This window comes from Nicotiana attenuata, chromosome 5 (assembly GCF_001879085.1).
Source record: "Nicotiana attenuata strain UT chromosome 5, NIATTr2, whole genome shotgun sequence".
Lineage (NCBI taxonomy): Eukaryota > Viridiplantae > Streptophyta > Magnoliopsida > Solanales > Solanaceae > Nicotiana > Nicotiana attenuata.
The window spans coordinates 52,885,307-52,911,008 of record NC_031993.1 but is presented as its reverse complement, the minus strand read 5'-3'; the positions used below and the strand labels follow the sequence as shown (position 1 = coordinate 52,911,008).

The 25,702-nt window shown below is 39.7% G+C and overlaps 2 protein-coding genes across 5 annotated transcripts; one reads left to right on the top strand and one right to left on the bottom strand.

The window, feature by feature from the left end:
• Positions 710-4,368, top strand: LOC109225853 (pentatricopeptide repeat-containing protein At4g22760). 3 transcript variants are annotated; one of them, XM_019390644.1, is made up of 3 exons: positions 710-2,521; positions 2,595-2,721; positions 3,492-4,368. In XM_019390644.1, exon 1 carries the CDS (start codon positions 762-764, stop codon positions 2,487-2,489), a length of 1,728 nt encoding a protein of 575 aa, XP_019246189.1. In that variant the 5' UTR covers positions 710-761; the 3' UTR covers positions 2,490-2,521; positions 2,595-2,721; positions 3,492-4,368. The 3 variants fall into 3 exon arrangements, with proteins under 3 accessions (XP_019246189.1, XP_019246187.1, XP_019246188.1); XM_019390642.1 differs by having other exon boundaries at positions 710-2,721; XM_019390643.1 differs by having other exon boundaries at positions 710-2,721; positions 3,489-4,368.
• Positions 4,696-11,561, bottom strand: LOC109225855 (ATPase ASNA1 homolog). 2 transcript variants are annotated; one of them, XM_019390646.1, is made up of 12 exons: positions 11,300-11,561; positions 9,695-9,906; positions 9,505-9,567; positions 9,219-9,329; positions 8,866-8,940; positions 8,700-8,768; positions 8,562-8,627; positions 7,779-7,856; positions 7,596-7,694; positions 6,271-6,405; positions 5,509-5,680; positions 4,696-5,123 (listed from the first exon to the last, which is right to left on the bottom strand). In XM_019390646.1, the coding sequence occupies exons 1-11, from the start codon at positions 11,457-11,459 to the stop codon at positions 5,543-5,545; spliced, it is 1,206 nt and encodes a 401-aa protein (XP_019246191.1). In that variant the 5' UTR covers positions 11,460-11,561; the 3' UTR covers positions 4,696-5,123; positions 5,509-5,542. The 2 variants fall into 2 exon arrangements, with proteins under 2 accessions (XP_019246191.1, XP_019246190.1); XM_019390645.1 differs by having other exon boundaries at positions 4,696-5,114; positions 11,300-11,560.

Below are 25,702 nucleotides of genomic sequence, written 5' to 3'. Positions count from 1 at the left end.
TCGTCATTATTGTTTATAATATAATATTTTTAAATAATATAAAGTCATTAACTTCACCTAATAATATTATATATATATATATATATATATATATATATATATATATATATATTCAAGTAACACATGTGGTCTCAAAGGAACTAATGGCCTAAAATCAAGATATACTAAAAAATCCTTGAACTTCTTTCATAAAATTTACATAATAATGAGACACAAAAAAAATGTATATGGCTTTGATCTAGTGGTGAGAGTACAAATCATGATGTGTGAGTTAGGCACACATCATGGTATTGAACACTTTTCCTGTATAAAAATATGGTATTAGGTAAAAATGGTAAAAGATGAGCCATTATTCATCGAGTTTTGAACCTTGCGATGCTTGCCTCATGAATTTCTTAATTTAAAAATATGAGACACGAAAAAGCTTGCTTTTTGATGTATGAATCAATCAAATGTAACAAAAAGAAATATTTAATTCAGAGAATCTAAACTAAAATTAGAAAGTAAAATCACAAAAAACATAAAAAAAGATTATACACAGAGGAAGAAAAAATAAAATTAACATTGTTTAATTTAATGAGAGAAATTTTTCTTATCATATTAACTCAATCCGACCTCTATTAAATAAAATAAAAAAGTTAAAATTTGATTTTTTATTAATAAATATATATTATTATATGTTATATAATAATATAGTATTAGTTCATATTTTTGGGGCTAAGGCAAGGGCTTCACCTTCCTTGCCCTAGAACCGCCCTTGAATGCTGGCCTCTAAAATTACGATCTTGTTGGCTAAGCCTCTGTCTATTAATCAAACAAAGCAAATCCATGCTGCAATACTTGTTAACGGTCTCTTGAATCTTGAGTCCTCACTAGTTCAGCAGATAATTAACTCTACAAGCAATTATTCTTGGAATACCTCACGGTATATTCAGCTAATCCTCATCCATGTGCATAATTTAGATGTTTTCTCAGTTGCTTCCACCATCCGCTTCTTTTCTCGGCATTGTCAATTCAGGGAGGCCATTGATTTATATGGAACGTTGCAGAGATGTGGGGTTAGTCCCAACACTTTTGCTGTATCATCTGCTTTAAAGGCGTGTGCTAGGATTTTGTACAGGTCTGGTGGGATATCTATTCATGCACAAGTTTACAAGTATGGCTTCTGTAATGCTGTCTATGTTCAGACAGCTCTAGTAGATTTTTATTCAAAAGTGGGTAATATGGACTTTGCCCATAATATCTTTAGTGAGATGGTCGGGAAAAATATAGTATCATGGAATTCAATACTAGGTGGATATTTAAAATCTGGGGACTTAGCAAAGGCACAAAGGGTTTTTGATGAAATGCCTGAGAAAGATGTCATTTCTTGGAACATAATCATTTCTGGGTATGCGAGGGTGGGGAATATGGAGCAAGCATATGCTTTGTTTCGAGAGATGCCAGAGAGAAGTCCTGCCTCATGGAATGCTATGATCAGCGGATATGTAGATTGTAGGAACGTAGAATTAGCTCGCAGTTTCTTTGAGGCAATGGACCAAAAGAATAATGTTTCATATATCATATTGATTTCTGGATACTCAATGTGTGGAGACGTTGAATCTGCTGAGGAACTCTTTGGACGATTAATTAAGAAAGATCAACTTGTATATAATGCCATGATAGCTTGTTATGCTCAAAACAGCCAGGCAAAAGAGGCTCTGCAGCTATTCAATGAAATGCTTCAGTTAGATTTACAACCTGATAAAATGACCTTGGCAAGTGCACTTTCTGCTTGTTCTCAGCTGGGAGATTTGAAGTTTGGTTCTTGGATTGAGTCTTTCATGAATGAAACTGGAATTCAAATGGATGACTACTTGGTTACCAGTTTGATCGACCTGTATGCAAAATGTGGAAGTGTCGATAAAGCTTACAAGCTGTTTCACGGCTTGAAAAAGAAGGATTTGGTAGCATATACTGCAATGATACTGGGATGTGGAATAAATGGTAGGGCTGATGATGCTATCAAATTGTTTGATGAGATGATGAATGCTGAAATCAACCCAAACGTAGTCACCATCACAGGGATATTGACTGCCTACAGTCACATTGGTATGGTAGAAGAAGCATACCGTTGCTTTATCTCCTTGCAAAAGTATGGACTTTCTCCCACAGTTGATCATTACGCTATAGTAGTTGACCTTTTAAGTAGGGCAGGGCGGTTAGACGAAGCACATGGCTTGATCAACAGCATGCCAGTGCGGCCTCATGCTGGTGTCTGGGGAGCATTGCTTCTCGGTTGCAGTTTGCATAACAACTTAGAGCTTGGGGAGACTGCAGCCAGGCATTGTATGGAGTTGGAACCTGAGAGTTCGGGCTATCTTTCTCTTCTAGGAAATATCTATGCTTCCTCGGGAAGGTGGGATGATGCTGAGAGGTTGAGAAAAGGGGTTGAAGAAAAGGGATATGGCAAGCTACCTGGTTGCAGTTGGATGGAAGTAAAAGCTTAGAAGGTCTTCTTTGCAAGGACATGATTCCAACTGTAATACTTTGCTCATACTGTTAACAGTTTTCATCTTTTGCAGTATCAATTCAAGATGAATGCTTTTGTGCAGCCTCTTCATTTTGGCCCTTCTGGACTGCCTATCATATCCCACTTCATAATTTTGGCTGTTATTGGCTGGTTAAGATGTCTCTACTTCCACCATGAAATAACTTGATGGAGATGACTGTTAATTGGAGGTATGTTTCTTATTATATAGATCTTGAATTTTGCATTTTTGATGTCCAAATTAGAATAGCTCAAATTTGCTGAGAGTTCAAATAACATGAGTGTCTAGTGATACTTTTGAACCTCATAGATCCGCTTCCTTGAATTTGATAGAACTCAATGGTTTAACCTGCACTTATGTTTGATTAGGTGGCAAAAATTCATGTTCTTATCGGGAAGTTTGTCTGTCTTAGTAGTTTGGATAGTTTTCAGTGCTCTGCCATTCCCTCATACCCCTGAAAAGAGCAAAAGATGGGAGTCTTTGATTTCAAGATTTGGAGACACCTAATTCTATTTAAATAGTGAGTCATCATTGAAAGAGAGGCCATCACTGAAATCTTAACGGAAAAAGTGTCTCTGTAGGTGCCATGTTTACTACATACTATGAAAGAAGTGTCACATGGGCAAAGTTCTTTGTTGGGCCCCAATGTGGGTAAGAATTGCAGGCTAGAAATGCATTCAGTTCTTGGAAAGAAAGTGTCGTAAAACTTAAAACTAGCTGTTTGACGTGATAATACATGATATTAGCCATTACATATGCTGCACAAAGCTATAAACCATGTCTCCCGATTAGAATTTTTAGTTGCCATAATCAGCTATAATACCCGAACCCTTTTTAACAGTATTACAATACCCAAACTCGACTCACTGTTCTATATTCTGTCATAGATTGCGAGGTTCTGGACATGAGTGATTGTATTAATTGTGCTAAGATGAGTTCAATCTTCTATGGCATTAGCAGGGAAACGTAACAGTATCTCAAGAGACTCAGATATACAAGGTTTTGGCATTTGACGGAAAACAGAGTTAGGCGGGCTGGTTCCTGATGAATAAACAACACCAAAATTTTGGAATCTGAATGCACCTCCAAAGGCAAATTGTGGCTGTGGGAAAAACCTTTGTGAAGCAGGAATTCCCGAACTTATGACCTCTTTAAACTTATGACCTCAACCAAAAAAAAGTGCAGAGACCACGATTAAATGTTGATCTGATGGCCAAATGCTGGCGTATTATTGCTCTATCTTGCATCAGTATGTAAGGCAGAGTGTGCAAAGAGGTATGGAATCACAACTACAGTGAGTATCTAGCTCCGAAGTTACCATGTCAGTGTCGCAGATATTGGTACAAGTTACAACAAAGGGAGGGATGTGGAACCTCTGTGGATTAAGTGACTAAAGTTGAAATCTGATACTGGACGGATGGCTATGCGATGAGATGAATCTTGAAGTGCCTGTACTTCAACAACATATTAAAAATCTTAGATGAGCTATAAAACATTCTCCTGATCCTACCAAGTCTGGTATTAGTGGAAGAAGACCTTGGCCATTTCCTGTGGGGCCTATGTTAGCGCGATGGTGACATAGTAAATTGGTCTGCATGCATCTCGATAAATCTTCTGTCCTATTACAGGGCAGAGCAGTACAAATTCCATCATACTTTTATCTCCTGAGAGATAACGAGAGATCTGTTCACGTCATTGGATAGAAATCGTATATGCTGCACATTTTTCTTGATGATTTTTCTGTTTCTTCAAAAAACTTGAAAACACTTTTTGGTACTCATAAGAGTGAACTTCAAAGAGATAGACCAAAGGTTATACAAACCCTGCTTGCAAACAATACCTGTGAAAACTTATTGTCTAAATCTGGTTCTCGGGGATTGTCCATGTTGCATATCTACCATCAAAATCTGTTCAACAAAATCGTGTAAATTGGATGGGTGAATACAATTTTTATTCTTTTGAATTAGATCTTACTATATCCATTCGGCTTTATGCAAGCAAGAACTCACCTTCAACCAACCAAACTACCATTAATGAATTTCTGCAAAAGGTTGAGGCAGAGGGCACGGGTCTGGGTAAAAGTCAAGCGTTATAGTATATTATCGATTATTGGAAGAAACTAGTAAACCAAGTTTGACAGAATATAAAAGCAGAGGCATATCTATACGCGCACAAAGACAATTTCTTTGCAGTTTTGGAATCAACAAAATAAAAAGCATGGTAAAGCTCATTTATACAGCAAGGCAAAGTTCGCTATGTTTCAAAAAAAAGAAAAATATTACTAACAGGTAACTAACATCCAGTTTACTTGTCACTGTAGTGCTTTGCCACACTTTTTTATTTCAAATATCAACTCACTAAAATGAAATAATTGTTCTTTTCATTCTCGTTTTGTTGGCTCGTCCATTCGAACAACGCAACTTCTATTGTGTATTTTTCTTGATACCAATGTAGACGAGATAGTATTTACTTGTACCTCAGCAGCAACAAGCATCTGTATTGCATGTATTTGTGTTCACATGTTAGAGCAAGAGCATTAATAGACAACACTGTCCATGAATGCAGTCCGCTGACAAATGCCACCTGCAACATCTATATCATTCAGAAAAAGCTTGTATAAATCAAAATGCAGATTATACTAAAAGACATTAGGAAAAGAAAATGATAATGGTTGTAGTATATGTTCAGCCATTGACACTTTCACTATTCTAGAATATCATAATTTAGTTGATACTTTGTTTATGCGATAAAAGAAATGTCATCTCGGTCATCCCAAAGAAAGAAGAAAAGGACAAGATCCAACGCAATAGTTCTCTGTCACCAGTTAATCCCCAGAGGCAACTAAGGTAGAAAGCAGCGGAGATTATCAAAATGTCAGTGAAGGGATTTCTGGATACCGCTAGAACTTCTAGAGTCCAAGTAACATAATGGATAAACAGGTAAATCGCATAACATGGATGTCTATACAAGAATGTACCTGATCAGTTGATGCAGTGTGAAGTTCTTTTGCTTCATTTCCACACAATATCCCCTAAAAACTGAAGAGCTGGAACACCTCTGATCTCAACATCAACAAGGGGTGCCTGGACCAACATCAGGCTAGAGAGCTCTTGGTCATTCGGGATCATATCCATAGCACGACTTTGATCCTGTGATACTTCAACCATCAGTTTTTCCTAGCTAGAAATACGTCCAAGAGTCCAGGAAGGTGTCAATTCAGATGCATATTAAAGAAAAATAAAGTAATCTTCTGCATGGAGAAAATTCTCAGTAAGCATATCACATTAGACTGGAAGTTGCTAATTAGTAACCTTTCAGCTGTGCTGTACAGCAGAAAACTTGAATATAATTTTCAAACTAGAAAATTAACCACATAAACTAAAAGAAAAAAGAAAGCAAAAAGAAAGAGACTTGGAATTTGCAAATTATGAATTGAAAAGTATCGAGGCAAAAAGGCCTGAAGAGGAGAGAAGTCAATGCTTTAACCACGTTGGACATGATAAATGAGACAGTTTCAAAACTAAACGCAGAATAGGTATCCGGGCAACATATCAATGTATATTAATTTATATGAGTAATCAGCTGTGATGCAAGACAACTCATATGATAATAGATAGCTTGAGTTCATAATTACTAGTACATGGTGTTGCAAGTCAACCTAGAAGTTTGGGCCCAAGCTCATCTACAGTAACATGAAAAGGCAAACAGTAAACCTTGAGATGGAATAAGATGGTCAAACCTTTCTTTTCATTGCGCAGAACTTGCAATCTGAGGCTGATGGCGGAAGAATCTGGTTAACAATAAGCCTCTTTACAGGAACATCTTCCTTCTTTAAGGAAGCACACAACCTTGACGATTCACTAATTGCCATAACCTAAAGGGCATACAGTGATGCCCATGGGAGAAACAGTGAGAATCATGAGTCAACAAGCAGATCGCTTCTTTTCATGTGGCGACAAAACCAAGGTATTTTGCACTTTAAAGAGCTTACACCAAGTGTATTTCTATAACATTTTCTATTTTCAGACTTTTCATATTCCAAAAAGTTAGGTTCAGGCAATTTTTCAAAATTTTAAAAGACTTGTTGTAGTTGGCAGATAATTCAGGAGAACAGGTTTTAGTTTTCTGTGCAGCAATTTAGAGTTTAGTTTTTCTGGGCAGTACAGGAAACTGCCTGCTTTGCCTTGAAATCCTTTTGGATTCAGAAACATGTTTGAACTCTACAACATGCCATTAGATTACTCGCTACAAAATTTAATTGAGACTGATTCAAGAATTACACTGCGGCTATTTTTTATTTGAATTTTAAGCTCAACTACAACAATAACAACAAACCTAGTGAAGCCCCACAAGTAGGGTCTGGGCAGGGCAGTGTGTACGCAAACCTTACCCCTACTAGAGAGGTTGTTCTCGATAGACCCTCGGCTCAAGAAAGATAGGAAGAAACAGTTTGAAGCTCAACTATGAGATCAAATATAATAGTTGCGCGATGCAAACTTTGGAGACCAGGGTTCATATTCCAGTGGAAATAAAAAAACACTAGGTAATTTCTCCCCATTTGTATGCCTTGATGAACAAAGTTACCGTTTGATGAGAAGTAACAAGTACTCGGTGGAATGGTATAGTCAAGGTGCACTCAAGCTGGCTCGGACACCATCGTTATTAAAAAAAAGTAGTGTGACGCTTGAGAGCACTTCTATTGTTTTTCGGAGAGTCCCAAAGAAAAGGTCAGGAAACCCAGAGAAGCCACTTCAGCCGACCTGTCCAATTCCAGAAGAAGTCCTCATGCTTGTGCTACATGAGTTCACTTGTAAGTGGGTTAGCTTTTGGTAGAAATATTAACAATTTGGCTCAAAGAAAGAAGATATATAAAGCAAATTACTCGCTTATACTGTAAGATTTAGCTAGAAGGATATTAGAAAATAAAACGATGCATTGACTTATACTAACTTACATGAGAGCTATATATAACACACTAGAAATCTACAGGACAGATTCCAATCAGGCAGATTCTTAGGGAAACACGCACCACACCAGACAAATCAAATATTACTACATCATTACCGTGGGGATTGTTACTATGACAAATTCCGTTGAGGTTGTGTCACGAAAAAGCTCTCTTACTTTTATCATCCTCTCCCTTAACCGCTCTAACTTTTCTGCCTGCACACGGAAGAAATGTGACATTGACAGGAGTTATACGTATTAACTCCCCACACTACATATTCCTAACTATGTAAAGCTTACAGCATCTGGCTTGGGCGTTCCTTCCTGTCCAAAGACAGACTTTATTGCTGAAGTGGCTGAAGCTATCTTCTGTCTCAACTGAAAAGAGAGATTACAGAGTAGAATCAGATCGGTAGTACTTTAAACATGATGTTAACAGGACAGCTGGAAGAGAAAAAGAAAATTAGAGCCTTCATTCAATTGCAGAAAGATATAAGCTGTCCAAATGAGAAGCATAAATGAAAAAGTTGCCTCTAATTAGGAAGAGAAACTTTAAGCAGCAAACAATTTAAAAGCATCACCAAGGAAACAAGTAATTTTGGTCTCTCGGAAAACATTGGAAGAGAAGCTATAAGCACAATAGCAAAGGTCTTTCTGCTTCCAAGGTCTTTAATAACTTGAGCTGCTAGCATGAGATTAAGGAGCTGTGCTTCCAATATCGTTAATGCAACGTTACCATATTCTAATTGACGCACAGTATGCCATCTTGGTTTTGCTTCTGTACCTTGGTGGTAAGAGCCGAGAGGGGGAAGGGAGTTCTTTTAAGAATGGTAAAAAATATATCACCCCAGCTTTTACATACATCTATTCTGATAGAAGACTGCATTGCTCAATAATTACAAGATAAAGTAAGATATTTCCTATTTATTGTTATATTGCTCAAATACCTGCATCAACTGGGTGTGTCTTAATGATATCATCTTAAGTCTAAGAGAGAAAATTATCTCTCTATATCATCTTTTCTCATTCATGAAATTTTCTTTTCCAATTAAAAGCAGATAGGAAATTGAACAGATTTTGTACCTTCAATATCTTTCCAATTGATTTATCTAAGAAATCTGGCAAGGACAAGAGCCGCAGAGTATGTCCCTGAGAGGAACCAATAACTATTATGAACGTCTTCCCAAAATATTGTTACAGGATATATTATGTCGTTCTCACCGTCGGGGCTGTGTCAAACACTATACGAGTAAACATATTGTATTCCTGTGATTCAAGGAATTGGATAACCTGGCAAGAAGATCTGTAATCAGTGAGGTTGCAGGAAAATATTAACACTTAACACAGAAATATGAACAACCACTGAAAGTATAGAATGTTGTGGCACCTTTGAAATTGCAATGGCTTCGTCTAGACCAGGAGGGGGCGTATCCAGCAGTTCTCCAAGCTTTAACTCCCCAAGCTTGCTCGTATTAGATCAAGAATAGGAATAGATTAGTAGTGAAACAAGTGAAATTAACTCCATCTTTAGTAAATAAAATCGAAGGTCAAAACTAAAACATGCAAGTACGGAAGCAGAGGGAATCAAACAGAAAGAAAAGGACTTCAATTTTATTACTCCTTGTAAGTGCAAGTTAAGCTTTATGTGGCTAGCTAAAAGACTTATTTTCCAATTTCTGTCACTCTTATTAAAGAAGAGAACTCACAAATATTTGTTTTAATTTAGGGGAATTTTTTTACCTGTTCAGCAAACACCCCGAGGCCCATGCCATCCATAAAGTCTTTGATACCAGATCCTTCACTTGTCTGGGTTGCACTTCGAAACTCTTCCTTTGCCTTTTCAGGATTTAACTGACATATTGACAATAATGTTCTAAATGAGCCTCAAACATGACACTATTTAATTCAGTACCGCACCCCCAGCCACACCCACCCCTGGCCTCCAGCGAGGAGAATACAGCAATACTGGATTACTAATTCAAGCTTGGATATCACCAAAAACAAGTAGGAAGAGGCTTTTCACAACCTCAAGGGCGAATAATGGAGAATAGGGTCCTTCAACTGGAACTAGAGTGCCGCCAGTCAAATCCTACAGACAGAACATGCAGACTGAATGAATCTTGTCAACTGGAAACCAAAAAGAAAGTCCAAAAACAAAAACGAAAAAGATCAATTCAGAAATATGCTGAAATTCAATTAAAAACACTATGTTGTACCTGAGCAAAAGAATCACTCAAGGAATGTGCTGGATCAGTTGAAACTACTAAAGTGGGATGACCACTATTTGCAAATTTTACAGCAAGTGAAGCAGCACAACTTGTCTTCCCAACTCCTCCTTTACCGCCTAGCATGTAATACTTACGCTGGGTCCCAGAAACCATTTCATCAAATCCAGCAGTGGCTTCTGCAGGAGCAGCTACTGCTCTCACTGCCATTAAGCACAAGGATTTAGCAACACTAACGAGGCCATAACAATGGTCATGGATCATGGTGGAAGTGAATCACTCTTGAGTTACAGCTTTCTAATTGAGTTCTAGTCTACTAGTTCTAGATGAGTACGCGAGGAAAATATGCCTCCTCAATATTCTTATTACTCAGGACTGCCTTCACTGATCGTATTTCTTCATTCTTATTCCTTCAAGCATTCAACTAAATTAAGTGATCTACATCATTTTAAGCTTGTAGCTTATATCACTGTCATAGGCTGCAAATTAGCTTAGTTTTCTCTGGCCTCCAGATATACTACTAAATTCGATGATTATAAAGATACAGATAAGATTTTCAATAAGTGATTGGTCGTAAATGATGAGGAATGTAGTACAGTTACCTATAGCCATATATGCTAATTATATAGCCTGCAACTTCACACCTTTTTTTCCCAATATATACCAAAGAAAAAGTAAGAATAAATGTGTTTCTCTGCCTGCACATTAGTCACACAGCAACTTCTAGGCACTAATATAAGCAAGGGACAGTAACAAGTCTCTAATGAACCAAAGACAATATGGAAGCTTTTTCTTTTTCCTCTTCCCCTTCATCATATGCACATTGTTAGAATGTTACCTCTAAGATTATTCGTAATAGCACGGGATGTTACACCAAAGCCTATAAAATTTTCAGCATTCTACCCAAAAATTTTACAGATTAGACAAGCTAAGTTTACTGTAGAAGAGATGTACCAACCGTGGAGATAATTTCTAATCAACAGAAACAACATGGGCATCAGAGCTATTAAGGATATCTGACATTCCCATTTTAAGGGCAACTGATGGTTACCAGACATTCTCCAACCATTTTAATCTTCTACATTTCTCATATCAACAATATTTTCAAATGAGAAATTTGTAGTAGCTAAATTTTAAAGTTTTGAATAGCTGGAGCCTACTACTCCGACAGTCGTTATCCATTTGTTAGACATCAGTTGTACTATTTTTTAAGCCTGAACTGGGAATTGGAATCATTTAAAACGGAAAAGAAAAATGTTATCATTCAATTTAGGACACCCTATCAAATTCTATGTTAGCAAATAGAATACTAACTCTAACTCTAATAGCATACTTTCAGGTGCTCTTTTTTTATGCTTTAAATAAATAATACCATATATTCCTGTACCTGGCTCAATTATAGCAAAGCAGACGGTTAAATCCCCATTTTTTTGAAACACAAAAAGATCTAAGTAAAAATGGAAAGAAACGAGCTAACAGTTAGAAAAAGGCTAGTAATTGACAGGCAGAGTTAAGAATACAACAACAAAAGCAGAAATTTTACAGATAATCTTCTGTCTTTTAACACACAGAACGTAACAGCATCAAGAAATTCACCTTGCAAAGATTTCATGGGCTGTTTCTTTAAAGAGATGAAAGTAGTCGAACTGAAGCTTGGTCTGAATTTGAAGAGAGAACGTGGGTGTCCAAAAGAACTCAAAGAATGGGCATAACTCACAACTTCCATTGGCTTTGTTGAAGATGAAATTGAAAACATGACTGCCGTGCACTATCTTCTCTTCGTTTCTGAAGCAATAGAGTGCCTTCTTTATGAGCATTTACTCTTTTTTCCCCTTCCAGAAAAAAGGACGACCAAGGGTCCGTTTGTTTTTTTTACTGTCTCTAATAAATCTGAATACTCAATAATCAAAATGATTTTTTTATCCGTCAAAATATATTAGTTTCTCGACACGTGTATATGGAGTCGCATAGTATGTGATTTTATAAAATAATATCAATATTTTTAAAACAAAATTTCGAGTAAATAATTATACATAAAAGAATAAAGTGCAAGTTTTAGTGAATAATCAATGTAGATAGCATGTGATCCATTTGTTGATGTTAAGATAATACGATATCCTCTAAACTTACAAAGATGAACTATTATAGTTTAATTCGAAACTTATAATTTCTTGCTTATTTTGATTTTATGAGGTATAAATATGTAATGAAGTGTATCTCATCTAATAGTCCTTCCTCTCATAAACGATACTTTCTAGGGTATGTTCCTTTTATTAGTTCTTGTTACTCTATCATGACCTCTTGTTGTGGATATTGGGTCCCTCTAGAAAGTGCAACAAAAAGTTAGCCATATGATAAAACATGTTGTGGTTGTCACGATCCAAAACTCTACCCTGTCGTGATGGCGCCTATCGTGGTACTAAGCAAGCCGACACCTTTCAAAAGCACTTCGGTATTTCGTTAAAAGATAAGTCAAAGCTTTTTCATAACAAAGATTTCATAAAAGAGTTAAACTCAAGATAGAATACGGAAAAGATATGCCCGACATCGGGATGTCACTAAGTCATGAGCGTCTACAACCAGTCTAGAATTCAAAGTTTACAATAGTCTGCTAAGTGCCAAAAATAGAAAGAAAGATAACAAAGGATGGAGGGACAAAGACTGCGGACGTCGGCAGCTACCTCGTATATCTCCAATAGACAACCATGCACGAACTCAATGACCTCCGCAATCGGTGTCACCTAAATCTGCACACAAGGTGCAGAGAGTAACGTGTGTACTTCCAATAAAGAATAGGCATGCTTTCAAATCTAGCAGTTTAAGTCAAATCAGTTCGTGCTCAAGTAAACTAGATATCAAGTCTTCTAGAGAGTTGCACAACAAGGACAAATAACAACTAAGTGCAGCAATAATTGAAAGCAAGTACAGTCTCTCAAGACAACAGTCACTCGACTCATCTCGACAGCTCAATCGCTCGGCTCTCAGCCCTCAGTACTCACACTCAATAGGTACTTGTGCTAACTGGGGGTGTGCAGACTCTGGAAGGGCTCCTTCAGCCCAAGTGCTATAATCCGCACGGGCAACTCACGTGCTGCACGGACAATTCACGTGCTGCACGGACAACTCACGTGCTATAATATCAATACAAGACCCGCACGGACAACTCACGTTCAATAAGATCAAATCAAGATCCGCACGGACAACTTACGTGCTGCATGGACAACTCATGTGCCATAATATCATCTCACCACTTGGCCCTAGGCCTCACTCAGTCATCAACCTCCCTAGTCTCTCAGGCTCCAAAAAATCATATAAAACAACCCAAATAGAGATAATAACATGTATCAACAATGAACAGTAAGAAACGGAGACATAATAAGCAAGAAAAGCTATGACTGAGTACAAAACATCAATTTAATTCAGCAAGTACACGACCTCTACGGGTCCCAATAGTGATATCATAGGGCCTGAAACATGATTTTCTAACATGAAGTACAATCAATTTCCATGAAACAGAGGGGACATGTAGCAAACTATAAACTATTCGATTCAATAGTGTCACGGGACGGACCAAGTCATAATTCCTTTTGGTGCACGCCCACACGCCCGTCACCTAGCATGTGCGTTACCTCCAAAATAGTTACACGACAAAAAATCTGGATTTCATACCCTCAAGACTAGATTTATAACTGTTACTTACCTCAATCGGAGCGAATCTCCACTCCAAAATGCCCTTGCCTTGCGAGTCGACCTCCGAACGTCCCGAATCTAGCCACAAGTAATACAATACAATCAATAGAGGCTAAAGGGATCAATTTCACAAGAAAACTACCAAAATAGAGTCAAAATCCGAAATCGACTCAAAACCGGCCCCCAGGCCCACATCTTGAAATCCGACAAAAGACACAAAATCCGAAATCCCATTCACTCACGACTCTAACCATACTAAATTCATCAAAATCCGACATCATTTTTCCCTCCAAATCCCCAAAACTCACTCTCCAATTCTCTAGCCCTAATCTCCCAAATTTCACCTCAAAAACTCACCAACTAAGTGTTAAATCAGTGGGTAAACACCATTATTGGAGATAAATAGGCATAAGAGAATTACCTCAGTGATTGCTTCAAAATCCGAGCTAAAAATGATGAAAATGGTAAAAAATCCCGAAGTGTTCTATTTATACCTTCTGGCCAGCAAAACTGCACCTGTGGTCTCTTTGTCGCTTCTGCGACGCCGCTTCTGCGGAAGCCACTTAAAACACTGGGCTCACATCTGCGCTCCAGGTCTCGTACCTGCGGAGTCGCTTCTGCGGCCATTCGTCTGCTTCTGCGGAATTGACCAATTCATCCATCTCCGCATCTGATGGCCTGCAGATGCGCACCATCTCCCGCACCTGCAGTTTCCCCAAGCCAGCACAAACTCCGCATCTGCGCCTCCTCACCGCACCCGCGACAACATCCTCGCAGGTGCGATTACACCAGCACCAGGCCAACTTCAGCAATCCTTCAAACCTCAAACTTATTCCATTAATCCCCCGAAATCAACCCGAGGCCTTCGACACCTCAACCAAACATACCAACATGTCCCATAACATCATACGAACTTAGTCAAATCTTCAAATCACCTCGAACAACATCAAAAACACGAATTACACACGGATTCAAGCCTAAGAAACTTCTAAACTTCCAAATTCCACAAACGACTTCAAAACCTATCAAATCATGTCCGATTAACCTCAAATTTTACAGAACAAGTCAAAAATGACACCACGAACCTACTCCAACTTCTGAAAATCCAATCTGACCCCGATATCAAAATTTCCACTACAAAATCGCCAAAATTCTAACGTTTGCCAATTCAAGCCTAATTCTACCACGGACCTCCAAATCGCATTTCGGATGCGCTAATAAGTCCAAAATCACCTAATGGAACTAGCAAAATTCAAATTCGAGGTCGTTTAAGTCAACTTCCTATCAACTTTTCCAACTTAAGTTTCCAAATAAGAGACTATGTGTCTCAATTCACTCCGAAACCACTCCGGATCTGAACCAACTAACCTGGTAAGTCACAACACAGCTGTAGAACACAAAAGAGGCAGAAAATGGGGAAACGGGGCTACAACTCTCGAAAGGACTGGCCAAGTCATTACATCATCTCTCTCTTAAACAAACGTTCGTCCTCGAACGAATCCAGAAAAATACCTGGAGCCATAAATAGGTGTGGGTATCTGCTTCGCATCTCCCGCTCGATCTCCCAAGTAACCTCCTCCACGGGCTGACCTCTCCACTACACTTCTACTGAAGCTATGTCCTTTGATCTCAACTTTCGGACCCACCATTCCAAAATAGCCACCGACTCTACATCATAAGCCAAATCACCGCCCAACTGAATCGTGCTGAAATCCAAAACATGAGACGCATCGCCGATATACTTTCGAAGCATAAAACATGAAATACTTGATACACACTCGATAAGCTAGGTGGCAAAGCAAGTTCATAGGCCACCTCTCCAATCATCCGAAGCACCTCAAACAGCCCAATGAACTGAGGGCTCAACTTGCCCTTCTTCCCAAATCTCATAACACCCTTTATGGGTGAAACCTTCAGCAAGACCTTCTCTCCAACCATGTAAGACACATCACAGACCTTTCTGTTAGCATAACTCTTTTGTCTCGACTGCACCATGCGAAGCCGCTCCTGAATCAATTTCACCTTGTCCAATGCATCCTGAACCAAGTCTATACCTAAAAGCCTAGCCTCACCCAGCTCAAACCAACCCATTGGAGATCTACACCGCCTCCCATATAAAGCCTTATACGGAGCCATCTTAATACTCTACCGATAACTATTATTGGAAGCAAACTCCACGAGTGGCATGAACTGGTCCCACGAACCCCCAAAATCAATGACGCAATCGCATAGCATGTCCTCCAATATCTGAATAGTGGGCTTGAACTATGCGTCTATCTGAGGGTGAAATGCTGTGCTCAACTTAACCTGAGTACCTAACTGTCATTGCACGGCCCTCCAAACTGCGATGTAAACTACATGCCCCTGTCTGAAATGATAGAAACTGGCACCCCATGAAGGCGAACAATCTCTCTATTGTAAATCTCAGCTAACCGCTCTGAAGAATGGGTATTACTCACAGGAATGAAGTGCGCAGACTTGGTCAGCCGATCAACAATCACCCAAATAACATTGAACTTCCTCGAAGTCCGTGGGAGCCCAACTACAAAATCTATGGTGATCCGCTCCCACTTCCACTCTGGAATCTCTATCTTTTGAAGCAAGCCACCCACTCTCTGATTCTAATATTTCACCTACTAACAGTTTAGACACCGATCTACAAACCCAACTATATCTTTCTTCATTTTCCTCCACCGATAGTGCTGTCTCAAATCCTGATACATATTCGCGGCACCCCGATGGATGGAATACCGCGAATTGCAGGCCTCCTCTAGAATCAACTCTCGTAGACCATCCACATTGGGCACACATATCCGGCCCTACATCCTCACTACCCCATCATCACCAATAGTCACATCTCTAGCTTCACCGTGATGAACCTTGTCCTTGAGGACAAGCAAATGAGGATCATCATACTGGCGCTCTCTGATGCGATCGAATAAGGACTACCGAGAAATCACACAAGCTAGGACCCGACTGGGCTCCAAAATATCCAATCTCACGAATCGATTGGCCAAGGCCTGAACATCAACTGCAAGGGGTCTCTAACCAACAGGAAGGAATGCAAGACTACCCATACTCACTACCTTTCTACTCAAGGCATCGGCCACCATATTGGCCTTTCCCGTATGGTACAAAATGGTAATATCATAGTCCTTTAGCAGCTCCAACCATCTCCGCTGCCTCAAATTGAGATCCTTCTGCTTGAAAAAGTGCTGGAGGCTACGATGATTAGTAAACACCTCATAAGACACACCATAGAGATAGTGCCTCCAAATCTTCAACGCGTGAACAATGGCAGCCAACTCCAAATCATGAATAGGGTAGTTCTTCTCATGGGGCTTCAACTGACATGAAGCATAAGAAATCACTCTGCACTCCTTCATCAAAACATACTCAATGCCGACCCGAGAAACATCACAATATACGGTATAAGAACCAGAAACTGATGGCAGAACTAACACTGGAGCTGTGGTCAAGGCAGTCTTGAGCTTCTAAAAGCTCACCCCAAACTCATCCGACCACCTGAAAGGAGCACCCTTTTCGGTCAATTTGGTCAAGGGCGATGCAATAGACTGAACGAACCGACGGTAATAACTAGCCAAACCAAGAAAGCTCAGAATCTCTGTGGCTGAGGACGGTCTGGGCCAACTCTAAACTGCCTCTATCTTCTTCGGATCAACTTGAATACCCTCGCTGGACACCACGTGTCCCAAGAACGCTACTGAACTGAGACAAAACTCAGACTTGGAGAACATGGCATAAAGCTTTTCCTCCCTCAGCCGCTGCAATACAACCCTCAAATGCTCGGCGTGATCCTCCTGGCTACGAGAATACACCAGGATATCATCAATGAATACAATAACGAACGAGTCGAGATAAGGCCAAAACACGTTTTTCATCAGATGCATAAACGTTGCCGGGCATTGGTCAGCCCAAAAGACACCACGAGGAACTCATTGTGGCCATAACGGGTCCTGAAAGCTATCTTAAGAATGTTCGAGTCCCTAATCTTCAGCTGGTGATACCCTGACCTCAAATCAATCTTGGAGAACACCCTCGCTTCCTGAAGCTGGTCAAATAAATCATCAATACGAGGCAAATGATACTTATTCTTGATTGTGACTTTGTTCAACTGCCTTTAATCAATGCACATTCTCATAGTGCCATCCTTCTTCTTCACGAACATAACCGGTGCACCCCAATGTGACATACTAGGCCGAATAAACCCTTATCAAGGAGTTCCTGAAGCTGCTCCTTCAATTCATTTAACTCCGCCGGTGCCATACGATACGGTGGAATAAAAATGGGCTGTGTGCCCAGCACCAAGTCAATACCAAAGTCAATATTCCTGATTGGCGGCATGCCCGGTAGATCTACAGGAAACATGTCCGAAAAATCTCGCACCATCGAAACTGAATCAATAGTACGAGTCCCTGCACTGACATCCCTCGCAAAGGCCAAATAAGAAAGACAACCCTTCCCTACCATCCGTTGGGCCTTCAAGAATGAAATCACTCTATTGGGGACATAATCCAATGAACCTCGCCACACATGACACGGAGACAACCAATCCATGCCTAATATTATATCAAAGTCAACCATACTAGGCAGCAATAGATCAACTCTAGTCTCTAATCCCCCAATAGTCACTACACACGACCGGTATGCATGATCCACAACAATAGTATCACCCACCGGCGTAGATACACGGACAGAAGAAACAAGAGACTCACGGGGCAAAGTACGATGACACATATGAATAAGTAGAGCAAGGGTCAAATAATATCGAAGCATCTCGGTGATATACGATAATACCGGCCATCACAACATCTGAAGTAATAACATCTGGTCTGGCAGAAATTCATAGAAATGGGCCTGATCGGGCTTCCCCTCTTGGGTGACCCCTGGCTGACTGAGCTCCACCTCGAGCTGACTGGGCGGGTGATGTAGTTGCTAGTGCTGATGCCATCGGCCGAGAACTCTATTGCGGAGTCCCACTCAACAACCTAGGGCAATCTCTCTTGATATGGCCGAGATCCCCGCACTCTAAACAACCCCTCCTCTGACGGAACTACTGCTCCCGATACCCCGTAGAACTACCCGTAGAAACCTAATCAGACGAGGCATGGTAAGAACTATACGCTGGTAGTGCACTGAATGAAGACTGGACTGAGTGAGTAGTATGAGGGCTATGGCTAACTGACGCACTACGATGAACTGGTCAGGTCGTCTGAGCATGTCTATAGGGACGACCCCTGTCGTGGTAGAACTGACCTCCAGAAAGAATTCCACCAAAACTCCCTGATCTACGAAGCTGCTTGGCCTCCCTCTCAACTCGCTTCTGGCGGCAAAATAACTCTATCTCCCGAGCAATGTCAACAACCTCCTCAAAAGAATCACCAGACACCCTCTCTTTAGTCATAAGGATCTGCAGCTGATATGCGAGGCCATCAACGAACTTCCTTATCCTCTCCTTGTCTGCGGGAACTAACCAAATAGCATGACGGGCCAACTCAAGAAATCTTATCTCGTACTGCATCATAGTCATGTCATCCTGACGCAACTGCTCGAACTGTCTGCGCAGCTCCTCTCTGCCGGACTGCGGCAGATACTTCTCCTGGAAGAGAATGGAGAACTGCTGCCATGTAAGTGGCGCTGTATCAACCAGCCTATGCCTCTCATAAGCCTCCCACCAAGTGACGACAACTCCATTGAACTGAAAAGTAGTGAACAAGACCCCACTGGTCTCCAGAATACCTGCTGTATGGAGGATCCTCTAACATCTGTCCAAGAAACCTTGGGCATCCTCGCCCTCTACAACGCTGAAAGTCAGAGAATGGAGCCTCCCAAACCTCTCCAATCTACGCTGCTCATCATCAGACATGACTGGAACCACATAGTCCTGAGCAGCTGCAACCGGGTGGGCTGGTGGTACCCCTAGTGTCTGAAGTCCATGCATCACCTGCTCGGGTGTGCGGGCGACAGGAGTCTGAGCACCTCCCCCGGCCTGAGAAGTGGTTGCTGCAACCGGAACAGAGACCACTTGAGCAAGACTGGTGCACATTGTCAAGATCTGCGCCAAGGCCTCCTGAAAGCCTAGAATAACAATAGGCACAACTGGTGCCTGAGCTGGCCCCCCTGGTGCATCTACAATCGGGGGACATATAGCAAACTGTAAACTATCACGGGACGGACCAAGTCACAATTCCTTTCAGTGCACGCCCACACACCCGCCACCTAACATGTGCATCACCTCCAAAATAGTTACACGACACAAAATTCGGGGTTTCATACCCTCAAGATCAGATTTATAACCGTTACTTACCTCAATCTGAGTGAATCTCTACTCCAAAATGCCCTTGCCTCGCGAGTCAGCCTCCGAACGTCCCGAATCTATCCACAAGTTATACAATACAATCAATATAGGCTAAAGGGATCAATTCCACAAGAAAACTACCAAAATAGAGTCAAAATCCGAAATTGACTCAAACCCGTCCCCTGGGACCACATCTCAAAATCCGAAAAAGTCACAAAATCCGAAAGCCCATTCACTCAAGACTCTAACCATACTTAATTCATCAAAATCCGACTTCATTTGCCCCTCCGAATCCCAAAACTCACTCTCCAATTCTCAAGCCCTAATCTCCCAAATTTCACCTTAAAAACTCACCAACTATGTGTAACATCAGTGGGGAAACACCATTATTGAAGATAAATAGGCATAAGAGACTTACCTCAATGATTGCTTCAAAATCCCCAAAATTCGAGCTCAAAAATGATGAAAATGGTGAAAAATCCCAAAGTGTTCTATTTATACCTTCTGGCCAGCAAAACCGCATCTGCGGTCTCTTTAAGCTTCAGCGACCCCGCTTCTGCGGATGCCACTTAAAACACTAGGCTCACATCTGTGCTCCAGGTCCCGCACCTGTGGAGTCACTTCTGCGGCCCTTGGTCCGCTTCTGCGGAATTGACCAATTCCTCCATCTCCGCATCTGCCGGCTTGAAGATGCACACCATCTCGCGTACCTGCGATTTCCCCAAGCCAGCATAAACTCCGCATCTGAGCCTCCTCACCGCACTTGCGGCAACATCCTCGCAGGTGCGCCCAAGACAACTTCAGCAATCCTTCGAACTTCAACTTGTTCGGTTAATCCCTCAAAATCAACCCGAGGACCTCGAGACCTCAACCAAACATACCAACATGTCCCATAACATCATACGAACTTAGTCAAATCTTCAAATCACCTCGAACAACATCAAAAACATGAATTCAAGCCTAAGGAACTTCTAAACTTCCAAATTCCACAAACGACTTCAAAACCTATCAAATCACGTCCGATTGACCTCAGATCTTACACAAAAGTCAAGAATAACACCCGAACCTACTCTAAATTCTGAAAATCCAATCCGACCCCGATATCAAAATTTCCATTGCCGGCCAAAATCGCCAAAATTCTAACTTTTGTCAATTCAACCCTAATTCTACAACGGACCTCCAAATCGCATTTTGAACGCTCTCCTAAGTCCAAAATCACCTAACGGAGCTAACAGAACCATTAAAATTCAAATCCAAGGTAGTTTACATATAAGTCAATTTCCGGTCAACTTTTCTAACTTAAGTTCCAAATAAGAGACTATGTGTCTCAATTCACTCCGAAACCACTCCGGGCCCAAACCAACTAACCCGGTAAGTCACAACACAGCTGTAGAACACAAAAGAAGCAAAAAATGGGGAAACGGGGCTATAACTCTCGAAACAACCGGCGGGATCGTTACAGTGGTAAATACAGTTCAACATTAATGGTTGTTTGGCCATGTGATTTATCTGTAAAAATCGTGCTGACGCCCTATTTGGTCGCCCATTTAACCTGTACCCACTTTTTATTTTTTTAACTTGCACCCGCTTTTTAAATAACTTCATGCATTTTTCTCCTCTTTCTTCTTCTTCTTCTTCTTCGAGTGACATTGATTTTATATGGTGTTTGTAAACATATTTTAAGGTAGTTTATGATATTTTTACAGCGGTGAGATGTTGTGGTGCTTTATTTTTTAATATTGCTTAAGGATTCTTCTTCTTCTTTTTATTAATTACAAAATGGGTTCGTTAGATTTATTGTTGTTTCGACAAATCGATGATTGGGGTTTGTTATTGATAATATTTGGAGTTTATGTTTCAAATTAGAGCTCATTTGGAGTAGATTTAGGTATTAAATCGTATATTAGATTGTTAATATTCGAAGAACAAATTTATGTTTCTGGGCAATTTGCACTTCAGGCCTATTTCGCCTTATGTGCATGAAAACATTGATTGCACTTCAGACCTTTTGGCCTTAAGTGCATCCGACATACAATTTTTTACTTCAGACTTATTGGCCTTATGTATAAGAACACGTTTGTTGCACTTCAGACCTTTTGGCGTTAAACGCATCTGAAGTGCAATTTTGCACTTAGACTTACTGGCGTTAAGTGCATGAAACCATTGGTTACACTTCAGACCTATTGGCCTTAAGTGCATCTGCAGTGCAATTTTTTACTTCAGACTTATTGGCCTTAAGTGTAGGAAAACGTTTGTTGAACTTCAAACCTTTTGGCTTTAAGTATATCTGAAATATAATTTTTCACTTCAAACTTATTTGCCTTAAGTACATGAAACCATTGATTGCAATTCAGATCTATCTGGCCTTAAGTGCATCTGAAGTGCAATTCTTTTACTTCAGACTGATTTCTTTTAACTTCAAACCCGATAAGTATGAAGTTGATCGTAAAGTGGGTAGGCTTGTAAATTTCTTTTGAAAAATGGGTATAGGTTCAATTGCTACCCTAAAATCGAGTATAAATGCCAAAGCCCCAATTTATCTATCATCATGCAAAAACATAATGTATGGATGAATTTGAAAGGATATTCTTCACTTTTAGATGAATACCGAATTCTCTAGATAAATACATACTTGATAGCAAATTACCGTTAAAGATTGTGTATGTTGATATCATTATTAAATCCTTCATGGCTCATCCTTGTACGGTTACATATTATATTTTCAGTAAAATATATATATATATATATATATATATATATATATATATATATATATATATATATATATATATACATACATACATATATACATACATACATACATAAAGCGCCCCTTTAAGTTGTCCATAACGGTCATTTGAACACCTCAACTGAGACCTTTTTCACTTAAACATATCACGTGACTAAAAAGTAAACTCAATAAACACCCGACCTCACCAGCCCCCGTCGTGTGTGTTACACCTCCGGTGTCTATTATAAGAATGAATTAGAAGCTGACACGTGGACAAACAATAAGAAATAAAGAATTAAAAGGCATCTAATTAAAAACATAAAACATAAAGGTTAATTTTATCGTTTCTTCCGTCTTCACTCTCTCTCTCTCTTTCTCACTGAATTCCACCCATCTTCATCTCTTCAATTAAGCTTGGTTCAATCACCATTTTTGTTGCAAAATTAAACATTTCTTTCACTTACTAAGTAGGATTAGTTGTGGTTTGTTTGAATTGTAGCTTGGTTCAAGATTTATCTCCTGAAGGGAGGTCGTCTTAGGGTTTTGACAGTGGAGTTTTTGTGAAAAGGGGAGTTAGCTGTAAAGTGGCTTCGGTTATTGCATAAAGGTATGTTTAGATAATGCATTTTTGTATTTTATGTCTATATGTCTGTCGTGCTGTTAGATTAGGGTATTTTTTCTTCTGGAAAATTAAAAATGTAAGGGAATATTGACTGGTTTTCTTTTGTCATTTTCTGTACCGAGTCACATGAATGAATATATTGGTGTTGTTTTTCATCATGGGGGTCACTTTATTGATGGAAAATATGTGGGGGAGGGTGAAAAAATAGGGCATGTGATGGACAAAGACCATTTCTCTTTGCCCAAGCATGTGTCCTACACAAAAGAAACCCCTGAAATGCGCTACAACTTAGTTGGTGGGTTCTTTGTTCAATTTCCTAAAACTTAGAAGTTCTTTCCAATTGAAAATGACTATCAACTACTAAATTTGATTAAAGACCTGAAGGATGGGGATCTCTTTGATGTCTATGTGAGTCATGTAATAGATGATTTAGAGGTTGTGGAGGAGGATGTACCTGTGGGATATTTACCTTCCTCACAGTCGGTGATAGTGACCAAGCTACAACTAATACAGAAATTAGGGGGTAGTCCAGGGCTTAGTATACATGTTGGTGAGGGCATTAGTGTAAAGGTTGATGAGGGAATTGGTGTAAATTGTGATGAGTGTATTAATGTAACTATTGATGAGGGTATTAATATAACTGTTGATGATGGTATTGGAGTAAATGTTGATGAGGGTATTGGAGTAAAGGTTGATAAGGGTAATGGAGTAAGTGTGGTTGAGGATATAAAAGTAAATACTGTTGAGGGTAGTGCTGTAAATGCAGAACAAACTAGGGCTACATTTTCAGATGAGGATATAAATGTTGAAGAGAGTGCAACTGCAGAGCATGACAACACAAATGAAACAGATACACAAGATTTTGGTGCAGCTGTTGTTGCTGATTTGCTACCTCTTGCTGAAAGAAGAATGTGTGCAAGATATATTTGGCAAACTGGCAGAAATCTTGGAGGGGAGAGGAGAGAAGGAAGCAGTTTTGAGATGTGCTAAGGCTCCTTTTCAGGTAAAGTTAAGAGAAGAAATTGGATGAATTAGGAAATGGTATTTGTGAAAGTTTACTGTCCTATGATAAAGAATACTGGTGTAGGGCATATTTCAATGAGAAGGTTAGATATGATGTTGTAGAAAACAACATGTGTGAAATATTTAATTCCTGAATATTAAGTCGTAGGCATAAATCTATCATCACTATGCTTGAAGAAATTAGGCACAAAATGATGAGTAGGAAAGTTGATATGATCAAGTTTGTTGAAACATGGGCTTCTGATATATTGCCTATGACAAGACTAGTTTTAGGGGAAAACAAGGAAATAGGAAGGAAGTTGAAAGTAAAGTGGAATGTTGACACTGGATTTGAAGTGAATGAAAAGGCATGTATAGACATACTGTTGATATACAAAAAAGAGAATGCAGCTGCAGATTATGGCAGTTAAGAGGTATACCATGTCAACATGCAATATGTGCCTTTTATAAGATTGGGAAGGAAGCAGAAGACTGTGTTGAACACTGTTACATGAAAGACACTTTCTTGGCTGCTTACCAATACTTTATTCAGCCAATTCCATGCATGCAAATATGGACTGAGTCTACCAATCCATCAATTGAGCCTCCTGAAGTTAAACCAATGCCTGGTAGGCCAAAAAAATGCAGAAGAAAGGACAAGGACGAACCAAAGAAGCGGGGAGAACTGTCAAAGAAGGGTGCTATGATGTCATGTTCAATTTGTCATCAAGTTGGTCACAACAAGTCAGCATGCAATTTAAGGGTAAGTTTGATGACCTTCAATTCAATTTGTTTTCATAGTACTTTGATTAATGACTTAGCAATCATATACTAGGGACAAACAAGCACACAATAGAGAAGGTTAAATGGAACAACACAATCAAGCATACAAGGTGGTAGTCAAAGTAATGCAACCCAAGCTGCAGGTACATTAACTACAACAACCCAAACTCTAAGAGCCTCATCTTCCTTGTATGCTTAAACATCAAAGATAAGAAGGAACAGACCATCGGTAAGAGGTAAAGGAACTATAGGAAGTGGTGGTAGGGGAAGAGGTGGAAGATCAGTTGCTGGTTCTGTTACATCTGGTGCAGCTATTTCTGTTACTTCCTGATCACATGCTGCTTCTGTTGGAAAGAAAAGAACCAGAAATTCTGGTTTTGGTTTGTACATAGACACACAAACAAGAACTAGTATCCTTAATGTAAGTGTGAGAAGTATTGTTCAATATTAGTTAACTGTATTTTCTATCATTATGCTTCTGCATGATTCATTACTGACTAAGTGTATTTTCTAGCCTGGTAGGCTAAGTGAAAGAGTTATTTCAACCGGTGCAACTTGATGAATTCTGCACAAACTAATGTAGATCTTGGATTTAGACCAAATGGTCTCAAGTGGGAAGGGAATATAGTTGTGATAGGAATCAACTTCAAAAGCAAAGGGATGCTCCAGTTTCCAACAAAAAGATGAAAGTTGGAACCTCTACTTCATCTACACCAGTTGACTCTTGTCAAAGTCAAATTTAGGAAGAAGTTTCTTGTATTTTGTTGGTCATGTGTATGAACCATATTTTGTGAAGTATTTTGAACCTACTAATATTGGTCATTTGGTCATATGTATGAACCTTACTTTCGT